Source organism: Armigeres subalbatus, chromosome 2, assembly GCF_024139115.2.
Source record: "Armigeres subalbatus isolate Guangzhou_Male chromosome 2, GZ_Asu_2, whole genome shotgun sequence".
NCBI classification, from domain to species: domain Eukaryota; kingdom Metazoa; phylum Arthropoda; class Insecta; order Diptera; family Culicidae; genus Armigeres; species Armigeres subalbatus.
In genome coordinates this window covers 122,301,540-122,323,800 of record NC_085140.1, presented here as the reverse complement: position 1 = coordinate 122,323,800, position 22,261 = coordinate 122,301,540, and the positions used below count along the sequence as shown (strand labels likewise).

The 22,261-nt window shown below is 37.6% G+C and overlaps 1 protein-coding gene across 1 annotated transcript in view; it reads left to right on the top strand.

Moving 5' to 3' along the window:
* Window positions 1-22,261, top strand: part of LOC134210768 (uncharacterized) — a 38,154-nt gene that overhangs the window by 6,187 nt on the left and 9,706 nt on the right. Inside the window, 8 exon segments of the mRNA XM_062687024.1 lie at window positions 5,493-5,908; window positions 5,973-6,128; window positions 6,257-6,707; window positions 6,709-6,841; window positions 6,843-7,192; window positions 7,298-7,560; window positions 7,563-7,707; window positions 7,709-8,622. Of these exon segments, the coding sequence (XP_062543008.1) occupies window positions 5,713-5,908; window positions 5,973-6,128; window positions 6,257-6,707; window positions 6,709-6,841; window positions 6,843-7,192; window positions 7,298-7,560; window positions 7,563-7,707; window positions 7,709-8,622 (2,608 nt within the window). The 5' untranslated portion in view covers window positions 5,493-5,712.

The following is a 22,261-nucleotide window of genomic DNA, read 5'->3' as shown; positions in this document are numbered from 1 at the left end:
CCCATCTACAAGAAAGGCGACTAGCTGTGATAACTTTCGAGCGATCACCACCCTTAATGCCGCCTACAAAGTGATATCCCGGATCATATTCCGTCGTCTGTCACCAATAGTGAATGAGTTCGTGGGAAGTTGACTCTCGCTTGACAACGCACCAGATCGTTACTGTACGGCAAATCCTCCAAAAATTCCAGTTCCCAACGCAAACATTCCTAAGAAAACCATACCCCAGAATGCACCATATCCCCGATTTTTTTTATACTTTTGAAAAGATTCCTGACATCAATTAAAAAACTGGAATGAAAAGAATGGCTCGGGAAAAAACTACAAAGAAGTACAGTTCAATCTGATATAATATATTATGTTATACAAAGAGTTGTCCTTAGTCTTCAAACTTAGACTTATGAATATTAGCATATGGTCCATAGTTCGCCGTGTGGCGCATCTTAGTCTTGTCGGTATGACATGACCGCTGGACGGCTCAGCCTAACGAGCCAAACCAATTTTCGGAATGCTGCTCCAGATCCTGCCTATGAGTTGCTTCGTAACTTTGATTATTACGCTCAAAATGTTCGACCGCGTTCTTTTCTCATGATCTTGGTTTGCTTGATAAAATGTACAATGCGCGCTGCAATACTTCCTGTTTCGACGGCAAGTTGTAAGCAAAGTTAGAGTGAAGGGGTGTGTCGACTTAACGGGGATTCATTCACATAACGTCATATTTATTTCTGTGAAAGCATGATTAGTCTGATACAAACGTATTGAAGTCATTCTAATTTTTTGTTTCCACCCGTTATAAGCCAAAATCAATCATTGTAGAAAATGGACCAAGCTAGTTTGTACATCCAATAGAATGGCAAGAAGTATACTTACTTGGTCGTATACGTAGATGATCTTGTGGTAGCATGTGAGACAGAAGAAGAATATGAAGATATCATTCAAAATGTTAGCAATCATTTCGAAATAACGCCTTTAGGTGATATAAACCATTTCTTGGGCATCGAGATAAAGAGAACCAGCCATGGAGTATCTTTGAAGCAGAAAGCATACATCAAGAAGCTTTTGGAACGTTTTGGAATGCAAGATGCTAAACCGTCCAAAATTCTCCTGAGTCCCGGCCCCATCCAAACAAAAGAGGAGAATGATGACAACCGAACAACACAGTATGCTAGTCTGATCGGAGGAGGATTGTTGTATGTAGCAACAATCGTCCGGATATTGCGGTCATATGCGGTGTCTATCCTGGGGTCTATTCTGAAACAATTAAGCCTTCTCAAGCGGACTGGGTGGAAGCGAAGAGAATTCTACGTTATCTCAAAAATACATTGGACAACTAGCTAGTGCTAGGTCTGGACAATTCTCAGTTGCATGTCTATGTTGATGCGAACTGGACAGGAGATTCAAGCGACAGAAAATCTACAGACAGACAGAAATCTATTCAGGATTCATATTTCGTTTTGCCGGAGGATCAATAACTAAGCAAACTTGTGTCAATAGGTTGTTCCTGGTTGGCTATTATTGTTTTGTTATTGTATCCTTTGGGTGTGATTGGGACATTTTTTTCCTTCGGTTTGTTGTGTTCGGTTGTAATGTCGAGCGTGAGGATAGAGCGCCAAAAAAATGATTTGTTTTCTCATCGGTTTCGACTAGTAATGTCGAAGACGCTCTGGAAGAGCGTCGGATTAAATGATTTGGTCATCGGTTTCAACTTGTGATGTCGAAGACGCTCTGGAAGTGATGTCGAAGGTGCTCTAGGCAAGGGGTGGATTGAAAGATGTGTTGTTTCTGAATTGTTTTGACTTAAAAAGTCAAGCGCCAGCATAAATGATTTGTTCTCTCATTGGTTTCGATATGTGATGTCAAAGCTGCTGTGCTAGAGCGCCGGATTGAATGATTTGCCCATCAGTTTTGGCTTGTGACGTGATAAGTGATTTGTTTTCTCATCGGTTTGACTTAATCGAATTGAGATGTCGAAAGAAGTCTGGAGTAGCTCCGAAGCAAATGAATCGAATTCTCATCGGTTTTCACTAGTAATGTCGAAGGTACCAGATTGAATGATTTGCTGTTCTTATCGGTTTCGAGTTAACATGATTTGTTTTCGGAATAAATGGTTTGTTTTCTCATCGGTTTTCTGTTTGTGTTGTCGAAGGTGCTCTTGAAGTGTATCGGATTGTTGCAGCTTTCGATGTTAAAGGTTGTGTAGAAGAGGGGTGGATTGTTCGTGTAAAAGAAACGGTTATGCGGTGGACCAGCAGAACGCAACGATTCAACGGGTCCCTATTTGTTTCCTCAATCAAGGCGTGCTTCGAAATAGGATTTTTTTCTGTTTTGGGGTGAAGCCAGAATAGACGTGACCATATGCTATGCTATGCTAGGCCAGAATATACGTGACTAAAGTGCCTGCATTATACAAGTGGTGCAATACTCCTACCTTTAAGATCCTTGTGCTCGATTGGAACAACTGATTTGACAGGAAGCGCGCCGTTCCAATTTTGACACTGCGTCTTTTTGTTATGAATGCAGCCTCTTTAGACGTGACCATGCGATGCGACGTGACGCGGCAGTTCTATTTGACAGTTCATTGATAATAACTGTTATTCCTTTGCGTAAGTCGCGTTTACTCTGGCGGTCACCTTATGGTCATTTATACCAAAGGGCACATTGTATTTGAAACTACAGTTTCTAACAATTACTATAACGGCCCTTGCACATCTAATTTATCAGGACAAATTAGTTTTTATATGGTCTTGCGATGATGTTTGTAAGAAATTAAGAAAATGAAATCATGTTCATCTATTTAATTTTTTTCACATTCTGGGGATTGGTTTTCTGGAGGAATGGTTCATTCTGGGGAATGGAATTCTGTAGAACGGTTTTCTGGGGAATAGTATAGAACCGTGTGTGGCGGTGAATGATGAACCACGAGCTCGAACAAATCTATAATATATCCAGAATATAGATACAACTGGAAGGGTACTATGGGCAGGACAATAATGTACATCAACACTGCAAAAATGGTGCTCGTTTCGGACCCGGCAAATACAAAAAGGCGAGCTTGATGCTAATTTCCCAAAGTGTGTCTTCAAAATTTGCACACATACACACACAACAGACATCACCTCAGTTCCCCGAACTGAGTCGATTGGTATATAACAGTGTGTCTCCGGGCCTCCTATCAAAAATTCGTTTTTGGCCTTTCCGTACAATTTTTTTGTACGAGAAAGGCAAAAATGTCATTTGTTGCTAATTCGAAGTATGATCAATGATTGAAAAAATTGTCAAACAAAACTTTCGTTCAATTTCTGTGCGATTCGATTCATGACACTGTGATTATCAGTCGAACACCCTACCAACTACACCAGATACGCTTGCCGTTGCAGGATGATGTGACGGTTGAATGACATTCTACCAAGTCACCAATGATTACTTTGTTTCAACATCTCAGGTCCCAACCAAAAATATTTGATGACGATCATTGAAAAGCAATGGTAACTTGTTCGATGAAAATGCTTGCCAGCGTGCAAGTCTTTGTAATAAGGTAATCAATTAGACAAATTAAAATGTGAATCCTTTTCTAAATTTTCTACAATTTTTATTTGATACTTGCTCAAGATTTAATATCGGGCTATACTAAAATGTAGCTGCAAGCATTGTGTAGCTGCAACTTCCCGACAAATTCAATCTAAAAAAATATCTGTATGTAGATTTCATAGGCCTTTTATCAACGAAAAATGTTGATTTTTGGGTATCTCGAAGGACGAAATCTGTTGAAACACATAGAAGATCTGTTCCGATTACAAAACAATGTTCTACAAAGTTTTGAGGATAGGTATGGCTTTCATTTGGTTGTTGTTGCAATTAATTTCGTTCATCCCACTCAGAGTTACGATTTTTTTAGGGGCAAAATCATGCCGAAAACACTAAATCGATTTGAAGCACACCAAATTTCAACCAATTGAGCTGAAATTTTCACCAGTCTATCTTAGCATAAGAATTGTGAATAACAGTTGACTGGTCGACTTTAAGAAACTTTTTGAAATTTGAACAGATCTAATGATCATATTATTGCATATTACATAGTCCTGTCATATATACTTTTGAGATTTAGAATATCTTAAATGAAACAAAATGTTACATCATTGCCTGTGAAAATCAGATGTATGCAGTTTGTCTTCATGATACTTTTTATCTAGTGATAATTTAAAAGCTCGTTATTTGAATTGGCTCTATATCCAGTTTTTTACGAGCTTGTTATTAATTAGTTTCTTGGCTAACCTAAATTTTCAAGTCTTTTGTTTTTATTTTTTGTTGATTTTTTTGTGGGGTCAACAATGGTTCAATCATTAAATTTGAAGGTATTAATCGATTAAAATGAAACCGTGTCAAAAAACCTGAATACACTCCGAGTGTAGTCTAAATTGAAGTTAGACCAGTGTAACCGCAAACTAGAATAATGTAAATTCTTCAGCTTGATAAGTTTGCTCTGTGTTCTCTGGTTTCCATAATTCCGAAAAGCATAATTCATTGTAATTGCAGTCTAACAAAAAGAGTTTTCTATTCCCAAAATGATGTTTGCTGCACTTCGATTTCTCGTTTCTGCTGCAAACAGTGTTGATGTAAGCAGAGCATAAAAAGGAAAACACACACTTCAAAAGCACATGAATGTTTGTACACTGGCCGAAGCATATTTCTCGGGAACTTTTTCAAATCGGCGTATGTAACATTTTGATCAAGCTGAGAAAATGAGCTTGAAAGTTTTCAGATTTCATTTTTATTCCTATTTAGAAACTAATCATTTTTATTGCAATTGAATACACCTCAACGATACATTATGAAAAGGTTCAACGTCACTGACCCTGAAATCTGCACTGCGTGTGAACATTTCAGTTATTTTGATAAAAATATATGTTACAACGTTCTGCAAAAGATAAATCACATACGTCGTTTTGATACGTCAGTATGACCGAGGTCATGCTACTTTCGTCGAAATGTTACGCTGCTCCGTACGCTGCATTGTTGATACGTCGAAATGTTGCGTCAAGTTGAAACGTTTCACGCACATGCGACAAAAAAATTGCAACACTTACAACACGACGTAACAACATTTGCTGCAGAAAAACAACGTAAAATGTTTTTCTTAACGAAAATCAGAATATTTAAGCAACATGCTTAATTTTGAAATCAGTGATGAAAAAGTACAAGCAGACGCATGTTTTAAACTGTTTAGTTGTTCGAAAAAACTTTTTAAAGTACATTTTCTGCTAAGCGGTGTATGTGCAATATTTTCAACAATGATGTTACACCGTTTTGCAAAAAATTGATTTACATTTTTAAAAACACATTTTCATGTAGCTTTGAAGATATACACATTTTTAGATGAATTTGATGCCATATGCTGTTGAAAACGGGTTTGTTTACAATTTGCGACATACGCCGTTTTGAAAAAGTACCCGAGATTTCCTCATCTTTCGCATATTTTTCCTTTACCTTTGCAGCCATCTCCAACTGCACCAATTGAAACCAAAACGAACACACTGACGTCGTCCACTGGCTTAAACGCGTTCCACCTCGTTGCTGCTGCGAAAAGTGCCAAGTGACTGCAAAACAACAGTAAATCAAAAAGCTGCACCGAAACGAAGGGAAAAGTTCAAACACCTCTTCTAGGCCATCGCATAAAACTGCCACAATTAATTAGTTACTAGGCCTGGAAAGAATATGGGCAAGCGACATGCCGTGGAGATTGAAAATCACCTCTACGAAACACCCCAGAAACGCCAGAAGGTGTCCTTCGAAACCCCCACCAGCTGTAGTCCGGCTTTGAATGTGAGCTTTCAACTGACGCGGGAGTTTGTCGACGGAACCGTACTGACGGATCTGTCGCTAAAGGACTGGCGCATCGGGAAGCCAATAGGTTGGTGGAGGCATGAATTAACGATAGTCAGATTACTTTACACTGAAATTGTTTTATTTTACAGGCAAGGGAAGTTTTGGGGAGATCTTTCTCGCATCGGACAACATTACCAAGCCAGTCACAAGTGACAATGCCAAGTACGTGGTCAAGATCGAACCCCACTCCAATGGGCCTCTGTTTGTGGAGATACATGCACTGCTCAACACGGCTAAAAGAACAGGTTTGTTATATATTTTAATTATAATCACTCCAGGATTGCATATTTCGCAGTCTTTTGTTTGTTGTTTTTATTAAGTGAACCAAACAGCTGTTGAAAATAATTAAATCATATGGTTTTCTCTTTCACAGATACGAGTCCCATTCCCCCGGGAATGCCGGAATACATCGCATCCGGGTCGCACTACTTCAAGGATGAGCGATACCGATTTCTGATCCTTGAACGCTACCAAAGGGATCTGCACTCATTGATCCGAAACAGACGGGTCGATCCGAAAAGTATTCCAATCATTGCTTGTCAGATATTGGACGTCCTGGAGCATTTACACGACAAGGGCTACGTGCATTCGGACATCAAAGCGGAAAATTTGATGATAGGGAAGGTTCCCATTTCGGAGTTGGACAACGTCAAGAGCGCAAGACTCGTGATCCAAAGTTCTACTCCTAAAGTTGACCAATTGCCAGCTCCCAAAAAGACTGCACCCGATGGTGAAGGATATAATGGTTTGCTTACCTCGACGCCGACGGTTATGGTGAAGAAGGCAGTCGAGTTCAGTGGATCGAATCCGGTGCGGTCCTGCCAGAAATGGAGTTGCCGAGTCGGAGACCTACCAGAATATGGTGAAGTCGCACTATCTGCGTCCGCTGAAGAACATCGTGTACCGGGATGACAGTGACGATGAGGATACGAAGAACAGAAACAACAAACGCAAGCGAAAAGAAGGATGGAGATAGCAGCAAATCATTCTTTTATCGCATTACGAGTAAAAATGTGGGTGAAAATTTTAAGCAAATTGACGTGCAGATCAGTCAAAATGGGTCAACGTTCAAAGTGAACGGCAAGCAAGAGGATGACAAAAAGAAGCACAAACAGACTCCCACCGGTAAAACCGAAGAACGAATTCATCTAATTGATTTCGGTTTGGCGTCGAAGTTCATGGACAGCACGGGGCAGCACCGACCGTTCTTCATGGACCAGCGACGTGCCCATGATGGTACGCTGGAGTTCACTTCCCGGGATGCTCATATGGGTGCGCATGCGAGACGAAGCGATTTGGAGTGTTTGGGGTAAGTTGAAAAAGTCGTCAATCAGAAACTCACTAGGCATCTCATACATTTGCATAATTACCTAATTACAAAAACTTATTATGAAATTATGTTCTTTCTCCTCAGTTACAATCTCATTTTCTGGAGCCGTGGATTCCTCCCATGGAAGGACGAAAAAATGCTCAACCAACCGGAGCAGGTGCACCGCATGAAAGAGTACTTCATGACCGACGTTCGCGAGATGCTCAAAACCATCTACGGTGAAGACTGTCCCAAATATCTCGGCGACTTCCTGCACTACGTCGGCGGATTGACGTACGACGAGCGACCGGACTACGACTATCTTCGGTCCCTGTTCTTCCAGGAGCTGCTGCGACTGGGCTACAAACCAAGTCTCGCCTCAAACTCGTAATCGAAGACATCGTCAAACACAGTCAGAAACTTACCACACAGGACGAGGCGGAATCCACCAACAAAATCAACCACGTCAAATCGTTGATGAAGTTGGGGGTGCTCCCATACCGTGAAAGCCTCTGCACAACAAACCACATCGCCGAAGAATCTTCGCTCCAAACGAGACAGCACGAGAACTCCGGCCGACAGGAAAGTGAACGGAACAAAAGGTTGCTCTACCGCCAAGAAAGAGAAGAAATTCTGCTGGTCCGACATCCTCAGCACCGATCCGGACCAAATTGCACGCGAGCGGGCGGAGAAGGAATTCGAGCGGGCCGATCAGATAGAAGAGGTTGTGATTAAATATAGCGGCAATCCGACGTACGCGATTCGCGAGCTCGAAAACAAGACGTCGAACGCTTTGGACTACATAGAGAGCGAAGACTACATCAAAGGGTACACCAAACCGATGATGGATATTCTGCGGAAGCGACAATCGCAACTCATGCGGGATATCACCGGGGCAAATGGATTTAGTAGTAACGGTGTTAAGAAACCACCCGACGTCAAGGCGCGGGATAAGACAGCCCGTGTTGAACAACCGGAAGAAGTGGAAAAAGAAGACGATGAAGAGGAAGAAGAAGAAGACGGTAGTGGTAATGAGGCGGAAGAGAGTGAAGACGAAGTAGCAGCAGAAGAAGAGGAAGAAAGTGGTGAAGAGGAAGAGGATGAAGAGGCGGATTCCGGAAATGATGATGTTGATAGTGAAGAAGAGGAAGAAGAAGAAGTACTGAAAGTGAAAACAAAGCAGATCCATGATAGGAAAAAGTTAGCTCAGGGTAAAAAGCAGGTAGTGCGGAAATTGGTTCGAACAACGAAGACCCCAACAATTAGGAAAGAAGAAAGTGACAGTGATTTTATTAATGACGTCGAAGAAGAGGAAGAGGAGGAGGAAGAAGTAAACTTGTCGGACGTTGAAGAGCAGGATGAACAAGCGGAGGACCAGGAGATGGAAGGCGCAGAGGAAGAAGCACAGTCGGAAACTTCTGAAGTGATAGGTGAGTTTTGCTATATTGTTATGCCTTTCGCGTACATCACAATTGTACTAGAAGGCAAAACTTTGACTTCGGGGTATGAATATTGGAGTCAGTTAAGGCCTCTTACGGTGTCATTCAGAATAGACGATTGCACGAGCCAAAAACTCCATACCTGTAAAAAAATGTAAACATTGCCCTCATGAAACTTCACTCGCCATTTGAACACGGGTAAAAAAAATTGTCAATGACGTCATGATGCAATGGTTTATGGCTGCCGAGCGGCTCACCAACACAATCTTACAAATACCCACTTTTTCACTCCAATTAGCACGGAGTAGTTTGTGATTGAAAGAACCACACCTGATTATACTAGAAAAAGTATTAGAACTATGTTAGAATCTTAATCTACACATTGATAAATTATCAAACCATATAGTGCTCATTTAGCGTCGATTCAATCAAAATAAAACTGAGTGCTAACATGCTAACGACGTCGTCGGTTGCTCGTCGTCGGCAGCGAAAATATGTAAAATATCGAAAAAATAATAAATCTTATTCCAACCAGTTATCTATTAATGTCATATAATTATATATTCATTATCCTACTTTGGGACGTCTTGAAAAATCAAAAAGAACGCAGTAAATTTCAATTATGCTATTTGTGTGTTCGAACAGCTGGCAACAATGTCGCAAGATGTGAACATAATCAGCTAGCATCATGAAAAAATAAAACATAAATCTCGGGTTCTTATTCAAAAGGACGTATGTGATTTTGCAAACAAAGATTCAAACGTCGTTTTGCCCAATCTGATAGCACTCCCACGCGAATTATCACCACAGACAGGTCGGGAAGCCTTCGACTACCTGTTGGTAGTGTTGGTTTACGGGGGAGTGCTATCAGGTTGGTCATATCAACGTTTGAATCTTTGTTTACAAAATCACATACGTCCTTTTGAATAAGTACCCGAGAAATATCGTCGTAAATCAAAGCAAATCTGTTGATTTTCGGACACATTTCGTTAGTTTATGCCATAGTCAAACAGTATTGAGAATTCCTGTGTTCAACTCGGACTGAAATCGTTCACATTAATGCAATGTTTACGGTAATCGGATGTTAACAAAAAAGGGGTTATTTTTGTCTGCCTTGTAGATTGGTAGTCAAGTTTCTCACGACTACTAATCTTGAGTTGATAATTTTTATGGTACACTTACAAAGATATTGGGTGATCGGCCACCTAAGGACACCGTTCCGAAAAGCACCGAAAAGATCAAAAAGTCATCATTCAAATGTAGTTGACTTATACTAGGGATTATTATCTTTCATATTACGTGGATGAATGGCGAAAAAGGCGTTTGGAAATTGTTGGAATGCATTTTTGAAAATGTATTGATTTCAATGATTCTATAACATTTCCCAGAAAACCATACCCCAGAAAACCACTCCCCAGAAAACCATTCCCCAGAATGCACCATATCTCAGATTTTTTTTTCATACCCTTAACAAGATTCCTGCAATGATTAAAACACATTTTGGCAACCAAAAAACTGGAATGAAAAGAATGGCTCGGGAAAAAACTACAAATACTACTAAGTATAGTTCAATCTGATATAATATATTATGTTATACAAAGTGTTGTCCTTAGTCTTCATACTTAGACTAATGAATATTAACATAATATGGTCCATGGTTGGCCTTACAATCACCTTTGCATACAATGGAGCTTAGTTGAGCAAAAAATGCTATGACAGTTTTCGAAACATTTTCACGCTTAAAATGTTCGACCGCGTACTTTTCCCATGGTCTTGGTTCGCTTGATTAAGTGTACCGCAATACTTCCTGTTTCGGCGGCTTATTGTAAGGATTCATTTACATAAAGTCTTATTTCTGTGAAAGCATTATTATTGTGATCAGTCTTGTATCATATCTTTCTTCAGAAGCCAAATTTACTTTATAATTTTAGATGTAAACTAAATCTAAATATAACATAGGCTGGAAAGTGAAATCTCTCCAAAATGTCACGTGTCATTTGACATAATGTCATTTGAATGACATTTTGCCTCCCACGCCTCAGATTACATATTTACAGCAATGTCTTGTCAGACAAAGTTGAAGGCACATTTATGCGCCTATAGGTTCGTCATACCTTATGAATTGACGGCTAACTTCTGAAAAAAGTTCTGGGAGAATGCAAATGACATTTTACAACACTGATTGTGATAGAAAAGTGTTGAAGTCATTCCAATGTTTTAGTTGCCACCGTTATAAGCCTAAATCAGTCATTGTAAAAAAAATGACCTTATTAGGGAAAATACCTATTCTTGGCAGTCTAAGACATTCGCCAATTTTAATGATAAAAATAATGAATGATTACACTAAAACACAGGTTAAACTGTACTGGTATACATTTGTATGCTCTTTCTTTGATGATTGGTGTTCACTAAATATAACAGCTTTTACCACAAACTTAGTAAATTTAAAATAAAGTGACAGGTCAACATTTCTTCTATTGGCATAGCAATTTCTATTATCAGCAATGAGTTTGCTCCCTTTAGCAACTAGACATGGAAGTAGAAAACTGGTAACGTATTGGTGCCAAATGCTGTTTGTTTATATCCTCCAGTAGTAAAATTCATTCATATTAATCGGCCGCACGCTCATCTCGCGTCACTCAATTTTGGAACAAACTTTATTGTTTATCAAAACTGGCTTAAAACAAAACATGAATTTTTAGCCTTGGCATCAATTTTATGCCATGTAGACAGATAGGCAAATTAGACCTGTGCGCCGGTCGTATAATCGGCGGCGGCGGCGTGGTGGTCACTTTTGCCCCGGCGGCGGCGGCGTCACGGCGGCGCGCCGTTGGCTTTTATCGGCGGCGGCGGCGTGAACCGGCGTGGATGAAAAAACCAATGGCTGAAAAAATCGATTTCAACGCGGATTTTTTTATTCACACGGTACAAATCACCCGTATACAAAATCGACTTCAGTTAAAATTGCAATTTTATACGCTTTCCGATCATCAAACAGCACATTCAATAGTGCTGATGACACTAATTAGTACCTGTTTACAAAATGTTATTTAAATTAAAACTATTTTATAATTCCCTGATTTTTATGAATTAAATTCAATAAATTCTGCTTCACTTTTCGTGATCCCTGAGTAGTGTTGAGAATTAGATTCAAAAGTTATTCCCAATTCAGGATTTTGATACCTACATTTCAGTCGTTTTACTTCTCAATATATTTAAATTTCAGAAAAATTCGAACTACTATTTGTTAAATTACATATAAAATTGAGCGATGTTTGAGGTGCTGCATATCTAGTATATTGAGATAATTGGAAGGACATACATGAACATACATACATCATGAAGACATACATGATGGACAGTTTATTTCCCACCTAACGTTCTTGTATTTACAAATCTCAATAGATGATCAACATAACTGCAAATGAGCACTGGCTGAGTAGGACTAGCATTACCTTCATCAGTTACCAAATATGTATATTGATATGGGTAAAATGAATAAAATTCTATGAGAATTTCTGGGAAATTCATATAGACATTTTTTCAAAAATCCTTTCAAGTTCTTTTTTTTTTAGTAAAATCATACAATATTCCTGCTGGAATTCATTCGAAAATTTATTGAGGAATGGAATAGTTTCCGATGATATTCCTATAGAATTTCCGAAAGAATTCCTTGAAGAATTTTCGAAGGGACTTCTAAAATACTTTCCGAAAGAATTCCTGAAGTAATGTACGAAATTGTTTTAGAAAGCATTTCCGGCAAATTTCCGGAAGAACTAATCTGCCGTTATACGCATAACTGTCCCATGTATATAGGGAATCCCAGCAAACATGGGACAAATATACGTATGACGGCAGTAATGGAGCCGAAGGAATTTCCGAAGAAAAATCAGAAGAAACCTTAAAAGGAAATTTCGAAGAAATCCCTACAGACATTTTCAAAAGAATTCCTAACAGAATTTCCAAATGCATCCCAATGGCAATTTTTGAAGGAGTTTTGAATGAATTTCTGAAGAGATCCCCGAATAAAATTAAAATAAATGCAGAATGTTGTAAAGGTATTCCTGAGAGAAATGTCCAAAAAAAAATTCCTAAAGTTACCAAACATACTAGAAGAATTTTCTAAGGATTACCCTAAGAATTTCTAAAGGAAATGCTTAAAGTAGTTCTGAAAGAATTCTTATGGAAATTTCTATAAAAAATGTTAAGAAGCTTGCTAAGGAACCCCTAGAGGAAATTCTAATAAATTTCCAAATAATTTATAAAAGAAATCCGAAGGAATGCCTAAAAGAATCTTCCAAAGAAATTCCTAAATTAATTTTCGATGAAATTTCTGAGCAAATTTCCAAAGCCTAAAGAAATTTCTAAAGAAACCCGTAAATAGTTCCAGAAGGATTTTTTGGAGGAATTTTATAACAATTTTTGAAGGAACTTCTAAAATATTTTCTGTAGATATTTCAAAAGAAATTTGCGAAGGATTTTCAGAAGGTATATCTGAAGGGAATTTCAAAAAAAAATCTGAAGGATTTTACGAAGCAATTCCTGATGAAATTTGCTAAGGAATTCCTGAAGCAATTCCAAAGGAAACTCATAAAGAATTCTTGTAGGAGGTTCTTAAAGAATTCCTGAGGGAAGTTTTGGAATAGTTCTTAGAATTCTTTTTTAAATTTAATTTTTGGAGAAATATCTTGAGAAATTCCAACATTTATTTAATTTCTTGATTTATTTTCAGATTTTCCGAAGAAATCTGTAAAGGAATTTTTGAACGAAGTCTCGACGGAATATCCAAAAGAATTCTTGGAGAAATCTAAGATTGTCGGAAGTAACTTCAGGAGTTGTTTTGAAAATTCGGATAAGCTTTCAGGAACTTGTTCAGGAATTCTTAAGGAATTTCTTAGAATTTCGTCCTATATGTTTGCAAGGAATTGCAAAAGAGATCCCAGAAAATTTTTTGGAGGTATTTTATCAAGAATAACGAATTCCCAATGTTTTCCTATACAGATTTTTGAAGGAATTCGTGGAGGAAATTCCGAACTAATTCCTAAGGGAAATTACAAAAAAAACCCGAAAGAATTTCCAAAAGACTTTGTAGGATAGTTTTTGTAGAACTACTTGAGGCAATTTCCGAGGAAATTACCGGACGAGGTCTACAGAAGCCTTGCGAGCAAAGGCGTAGGATTGCCAATCCGTTGATGGCGAGTTCAATTCTCGGTCCGATCTAGGATATTTTCGGGTTGGGAACATTCTCGACCCCCAGGGCATAGCGTATTCATTGTACTAGCCACACACGATACATTCTCATGCAATGGCGGGCATAGAAAAGTTTTCAATTAATAACTGAGGAAATGCTAGTAGAATACTATAGTTGAAAAGCAGGTCAAGTTCCAGTTGGAATGTAGAGCCATTGAAGAAGAAGAATAGAGATTTTCTGCCACCGACTGGCTCATCTCTATTAAGCAGTTCTTTCAGGAATTATTTTTGAAATTCCTTTCAGATTCTCTTTTGCAAATGTCTTCAAAAATTCATTTGGAAATTCCTGCACAAAACTCTCAATATATTTTTACAAAAACTTCTCCAAAAAATCATTTGAGACTGCTTCAGAACTTTAGTCTTTAAATAATTTAAAAATAACTTCCGTTACTCATTAAATATTTGAAAGAATTCCTAAAATAAACACCAAAAGACTTTTAAAAAGAATCGTTGAAAAAAAAACCGAATGTTTTATTGAAAGATTTTCGGAATGAACTCATAAAGGCATTTACGAATGAATTTCTGCAGGAAGTTCTGAAAGAATTCTCGGAGAATGTTTTAAGAGAATTGGTGAGAGAAGTTCTGTAGAAATTCTTTGGGTAAATTTTGATAGAGTTCCTTAAGCAATATCTTGAAATTTTTCTTACGGAGTTCATATAATAATTGCCAAAGAAATTTTAAAAGGTTAAATTTCCGAAGGATTTCTCAAAGAAATTTCCAAAGGTAGTTATTACTTTAAAAAATTTCCTAAACAATTTTTGGAGAAACTACCAACGGAATTTCGAAATTCTTTAATGAGTCTCCCAAGGAATTCCCAACGAAATTTTCGTAGGAACTCCTGTAACCATTTTCGTATGCATTCTTTAAAGAATTTCGAATAAAATTTGTAAAGGATTTTTAAAGAAATCGGTAATGAAAATTCTGAAGGAATCTTCGGAGAAATTTCGTTAGAAATTTCCAAAGAAATACAAAAAGAAAATTCCGGAAAAATTCCTGAAGCAATTTTCTAAGGTTTTTTTAAAGGGAACTTTTCGGAACTAAATAAGTTTACTAAATAGGGTATCTGTTCCCATATTAATAACAGCTCGTATATTAATCTCAACCGTCGATAAACCAAATAAAAAATCAATTTGATTACAATTTCTCACATCGTATGTACACAATAATGAATAGACCACCTTCTTCAATGTTTGGAATATTATTTAAAATTCCGTTTGAGTAATGTTTTAGTTCACAAGACTCAAATTATTAAAAACAAAATTATAAAACACATTTATTTTCATTTTCCTACCTCTGAACTGTTGATTTGATGCACTGCTCGATTGCTACTAGCAGATTCATCTCATTTCACGCCGTTGTTTTCCACTCAATTTCAAGCTTAAACAAATGAATCCTTTCAAAATACACTTCACAACACATAGAGCACATCACAATTTCACTATAAATATAATCATATTTGAAAAACTAACACGATTTCCTATAGTTTGATATAGGTTTATTTCGAACAACGTCTAAATTATTCTTGTCCGTATTCCAAACTATTTACATGGCTGCAGCATCGGCAAGGGTTGCCGACCTAGATTTTTATTTCAAAAATGCTTGAATGAACTTTCATTGTGAAATTCAACTCTTATGTTTGTAAAACAAGGTATATCGAAGAGATAAGCTATGACAAACATAAAATTAAACTGATAAGTTGGAAAACTACAACGAAAACTGGAATTTTGTAATTATATTTCAACTCAAATACAAAACATTGAAGAATTCGGCATCACTGCAATCATATCGTTACGTATACACACAAGTAATAGTGTGCGTATTTTATGTTGGAAACAGTATTATTGATATAGGTACAGGCATAGGATTAACTGTTTTTGAATGTTATTGAAATAGGTGCATGGCAGTGATGATGTTTTTTAGCTAAATACTTCTATAATGTGATAACAATTTCATTTTTGAAGTTACCAAATTGTTATCAATTAAAAATGACGTGAGCCGAGCATAATTATTCTCATGTTTCTTGATTATTGGGTGAGAAATAAATGCATTTCATATGCCCATTGGCTTATTGTTATTGATATAGGAACAGATACCCTACTAAGCGGCGAGGCGACATCATCCCAGCTTTGGGTTACAGTAGCAGTTAATAAGAAAAGAAGAAGCGTTTTCAACTGATGCTCGTAATATAAATACCAAGTGGTTCTGTCAATCATAATCAAAAATTGATTTCCAAATTAAAATTAGTTACTCGTGAAAAATCTGGAAAAGCATTCACAGAAAGGATTCAATAACTTTGCTGAGTTTTGCCAATTAGGTCATCTGTCGTATTAGCACAAATCTAAAACAAATTAAACTGGCCTGATTGATTTCAATAAGTAAATACTGTCAAGATAATGACTGTGCTACTAAACATGATATTCCTGAACTGCAATGATTTGCCTACACCAATGCCAGATGCTATGAAAATTGTTTAGGTGCCTGACTGAATGAGGTCCTGGTTTAGATGAATCCCAATAACCAGTTAAACAATTTATGAATTGTTTTACTAGATTCAAACTCTAAACTAATCAACCAACTTATTAATTAACCAAGATAATGTATGTCACTACACTGACTAAGAGACACCATCACGTGAGGTAGATTTGAAATTGATTTCTGACGAGATCCTCCTTAACATAAATTGTCATAAGACAAGTTTAGTACTATTCACTCCACCACGTTGTATACCTTTACAGATACATATTTCAACCTCAACTGTTAGGCCGTGTTCACTGTCTTGACTTGACTCTACTCGACTCAAGTTAATAGATTTTTTTATCGCGATTAGTCATCGGCGTGGCAAAATTATGATCAGCGGCGCGCTGACCCTAAATCGTCGGCGGCGGCGGCGTGAGTAAAACCACCGGCGGCGGCGGCGTGGCGCGGCGGCGCACAGGTCTATAGGCAAAAGCATTTAAACACATTGTCAAACAAATTTAACCCTTATGCGGCCAACAAAAACAGACGTGAATGGCCCGTGTACCCAGATATTGACATTTTCATAACTTTTACCATTTTCAAACTATTTGAATAAAGTTGGCCATTTTGGAGAAGGAAACTTATATGCTTTTTGCCGCTGCCAGGATTTACATCTTTTGTCTTTTGTAATGCCTTAGAGTCTACACGCGTAAGCAAAAGTCTATCAACCAGTTTCAAATATACAACATGCTCTTTGCGGTCCTTACATGATATGTTTGTTTCATAAAAAAAAATCATGGTGGTTGTGTACAAAACACGACCGCTCGACGTAAACTACGTAAAACCAAATCTACACACATAAGAATGAAATTTTGTCTGTCTGTCCTTATAGACTAGGGAACGGCTTGAACATTTGTATGTAGAGGTTTTGGGAACGATGAAGATTCTTATGATGGTATTACACATAAAGTACAAATTTCTGCTTTAATCGAAAATTTGCTAATTTCGAATACTTAACCGTCTTTTAAATAATGTAAAAAATATATAATTAATCAATTTTAGGTGAAACGAAGGTTCTGGTAGTATAGTATATTAACAATATATTCCACCTCGCGAGTCTTCATAATATTATGTTGAATAATGGGCAGCACTGTCCTATCTAGCCGCTGGAGCCACCCCATTCTTACACTACGTTTCACAGTTCAATAATAGATAATACCCTAAAAGTAGGCAATTATTTATGGTTGAAATGCGCTATGTAGTATCGGGAATGGTTATGATTTTTGTTGATGAGCTTGGAAAGTATTGAAGATGCAAAAGGAAAACGGTCCTGTCAGCCACATAAGGGTTAAAATACTAAGGTGTTGCTATCACTTTTGATATAATTCATGGTCTGCGTAAGAATCTGAATAGAAGCATTTGTATTTTAACACTTTTTTTAAAATAAATGCAACGCCGGATCTTTTGTTCGTAGTTTTGCTAAAATCAAATCACATAGAATTGTGCGTGGTATCTTTTTAGCGTGTGTTTGATATGCTCACAAACACATTCTCTCGCTCTATTTCGAAGTTTGCTACTGTCAAAGAAAACGATCAGTCCCGATTTTATTTAGTGAAACATAGAGCAAATATTGCATAAATTTGCTCTTTGTGGTGATAATCAAGTGATGATAAAGTGTAAAAAGTAGTTTACGTACTTAAATTGACGTTATTATTATTATTATTATTATTATTATAATCTTTATTAAAGAGGTTTTTAGCCCAGGCTAGTTCACCTCCGCAAAATTGACGTGTCATACGCAATTAAGAGGAGGGAGAAACAGGCGATCCAAAAAAGTAAGTAACAGTTGCTTTTCGTGCGTTGCTTTCTTTGGCGATGCAATAATTTCAAGGATTTCGTAGGTGCAAATTTATTTCGGTGATTAACTCATCAAATCTTGCTACTATTACACAAACAACTTATTCAAATGCAAGCTTAGACTTGAAATTGTGTGATTGAATCAAAATTATGTTCATAAATAGTGTATGTTTGCTGAAAACGCAAATATGGTTGAGGGTGCCAACAACTGTCGCACCCTGCCAGTGCCGTTTTCTACCCTATATTGAAATGAGTGTTTTTCTAGAAGCGTTCAATTATGATTCACCTTATTCCCGACAAATTCTTATAGTAACCTGGGATTCCTATGTACATGGGACAGTTATGCGTGTAACGGCAGTATTTGCATTTTTTTTTTAAATTTTATTCAATGAAAATGTAGATTTTTATCAGTGCGGGTAAATTCATATTTCAAAAGAAGGCATCATCCACTTGTTTGATATACTCCGGGCAAACGCGTGATTTGAAAGAAGGCGTATTTCAGGCAAATGTGTGAGTCAAAAGAATGTACGAATGTAATTTGCCTTTTTCCGAGCAAATGCGTATTTTAAAAGAAGGAATCATTCGTTAACCTTATTTCGGGAAAATTCGTGCCTTTCAAGAAAGAATTATTTACTCATTTTTATATTCTTGTGCCTTATTATGGACAAACGCATGCGTAGCACAAACATATTAAAAACTCCCTATACAGGAAAATGCGCGTTTTAAAATAAGGAATCATTGACTTAATTGCCTTATTCCGGGCAAATGCGTGGGTCTCTATTTCTATTTATTTCCTCAATCAAGGCGTGTTTCAAAATACAAAGATTTTTTTTTTCTGTTTTGGGGTGAAGCCAGAATAGAAGTGACCGTGCGATGCGACGTGACGCGACTGTGTAGTTTGACAGTTCATTGATAATAATTGTTATTCCCTTGCGTGAGTCGCGTCGCATCGCATGTCGCGTTTAGGGTGCGGCCAGAGTAGACGCGAAATGCGAAGCGAAGCGTTTATACACTTTGACAGCTCCTTATTATTGATTGTTATTCCTTTGCGTGCAATTTTCGCGCGACGTTGCGTAGGCGATTCTACTCTGGCGGCCCCCTTAGGGTGCGTCTATGCGATTTGTCAGCTCCTTATTATTGATTGTTATTCCTTTGCGCAGGGGCGTCTCGTGGACTTTTGCTACACCTGTTCTACCATGCTGATAAAAAATATTCATCAAGCTGAGTGGTTTCGAATGAAAGTTGGACATTTAATCTAATATTACAACCTTTTCTTGTACAACTTAACCAAATATTTTAAAAACAATTTAAATAGAAAATATTTACAAAACAATAAATGACTTATTTTTCTCTTTTGTTACAGTTTTAAATTTAGATGCACTTAAAATTTTAGACTCTCGCAAATCGTCTAAAATCTAACTTGGTAACAGTTGGCAATAACTGGATATTGCTCAGAATAAAGATCTTTCATATCGGCTCATTCCACCATTCAGGGTACACGGGTCCCATCGCCGCTAATATTTAAACTCTCACATATTTTGAGATTACAATAATTATTATTGTTTGATGCGACCCCAGATTGTGACGACCAATGAGTCACATTTAGAAGCTGAAATGTGTTCCAGTTATTTAATTTTCAAATTTAGTGAAAACTATACCTTTTTCTCTAAGTTGATTAATTTCTACTCTTTAAAAATGCAAACATTAATTTAATATTGTTCTTGATGCATTGCATAGTCATCACGAGAAAAAAGAAACACAAACTGTTTCCAATCATCGGCGCGAAAGCGTGCGCGGTGCGCCTTTCGGCAAAGCACAGCCCGACACTACGATCGAGTCTAACCGAAGGTGCGTCGCGTCGTTGATTGTTCTCGCAGCGCGTCGAACGGGTTTGACTCTTGCGCGCATAGCAGAACTTGCAACTAAACGTGCTTGCTTCGCATGCGAAAGAGGATGATGTGAGAAAATGGAGAAAGCTGGCAACGCTCACGCTGGTTCTCTGCGCGCGGAGAACGAGTGAGCATACCAAGGAGGAAATTATTTCAAATCATTTGTCATGGCGCAAAACTTAAAATTTGACTTCTGGCAGCGCTGCTGTTGGTTCTTCATATAGATCGTACGACTGGCAAAAGCTTTCTATGTGATGGGGTGTGGTTTTTCGGAGAAACACACATTCAGCTGCAATTTGACTGTACGCCAAGCATGTGGCGTTAACTTGATCTGCCCACGAAATAGTTGGTTTCTTTAGATATTTAGATGTTAAAATCATTAGAAATATTACGTGAAGCTCTGTTTAAAAAATTTACTGAGTAAATTATTTGCCCTAGTAATTAATTGCCAAGACATTAATTTCTTACCTCTGACCTAAAAATGGTTACCTGTTCCATGGACAGGTAGAACGTATGGACGAGTCGCCCCTGCCTTTGCGTGCAGTTTTCGCGCGACGTCGCGTAGACGCATCTACTCTGGCAGGCACCTTATGGTCATTATGCCAAAAGGCACATTGTATTTGAAACTATAGTTTCTAATAATTACCACAATGGCCCTTGCACATCCAACTCATCAAGACAATTTAATTATGGTTGCGATGATGCTTGTAAGAAAACAAGAAAATTAAATCATGTTTATTATTCTGTTTTCTGGGGAACGGTACTTTCTGGGGAATGGTTTTCTGGGGTATGGCTTTCTGGGGAATAGTATAGAACCGACTTCAATGTGTGTTCCCGACTATACGGGGCAATATGAGCCACCATTTGGGGCAGTATGGGCCACCCATCCAAAATGTTTTTTTTTGGGAGAGAAAAGTGTGGTAATATGAAAGAATATGAAATTCCTTCAACAGTTTAGAGTATTCCATAACAAATAAAATTAATAAACCGCACAACAGCGGACCGAATCGATTTGCTACTCTTCACCGTTTGAACACCCACATTTCAATTGATCAATGTTGTAACTTTTCCGTAATGAATGTTACATAGATGATAATATTCTTGTATTTGGCAACTGAAATTTGAACTTGTTTTCATATTAAGGCCTGATATCTTGCTCTGTGCATGTATGCCCATATTGCCCCATAAAGACTGATTTTGGAAAAAAAAAGTTTTATGATAAATTCAGCTTTGTATCACTACAACCTATTGCAATAAAATTATTTTACAAACATAGAAATATAAACAGTTTACAATATATTCAACAAATTAAAAAATTGACGATCTCTCTGTGCCCCGAGAGAAACGTCCAATGTGTTACCAATTGCGAGGTGTGACGAGGTTTCCTTAAAAGATTTTTGTCCATCAGTCAAATCCCGCAAATGTGTTTTCATTGCGTTTTGCATTTTGTCTACAACAGCCAAGCCGTTGAATACATAGCTCTATTTGGTGTAGGATTCAGATCCTATTTGGGCACCTCGAATTAATTTGTGCCATATGGCATCAGCAATATAAAGTCTGTGTCTGGGACTTCCTCTATTTTTATTTTTAATGGCCTATCTTCTAGCCCAAACACAGAACATTCAGGAATGGAACATTCACAAATCCACTCAAACAATTGTCACTAACATGTAAGATAAAATGAACCGTAACACCATATGTGAACAATATTCAATTATAATAGATCTTTTGATTGTGCTGCATTTTGCAGATTTGTGGCAAAACCTTATTTATTAACTTCAAATCTTATACGAATTTTGCCTTTGCCGCGAAAATTTACATTTTCAAGTGTATTTTCATGTTCAAATTGAATTTTAATGCGGTTTTTCACGTTGAGGCATATGTGGGGCGTTCTCCTAAAGATCATATAACTTTTACATGATAAAACTTGTCAATAAGCTCAAAATAAGGGTGGCTCATATTACCTCGTATGTTTATATTGCCCCTACTGCCCCTACAGTTATAATCGCCCTGTTAGCGAACTGTTGCTGTATATCTCCAGACTTGCTGTTTACATCAAATTTCTCCACGAGGAGTGTGGTGTATCTAACCCATCACTTGGTGTCATGCTACAGAGGTACTTTATTTGTTTATCTAACAGAGATGTGGCCAGCGCCTGCAATTGAGTTCAGTGCGTG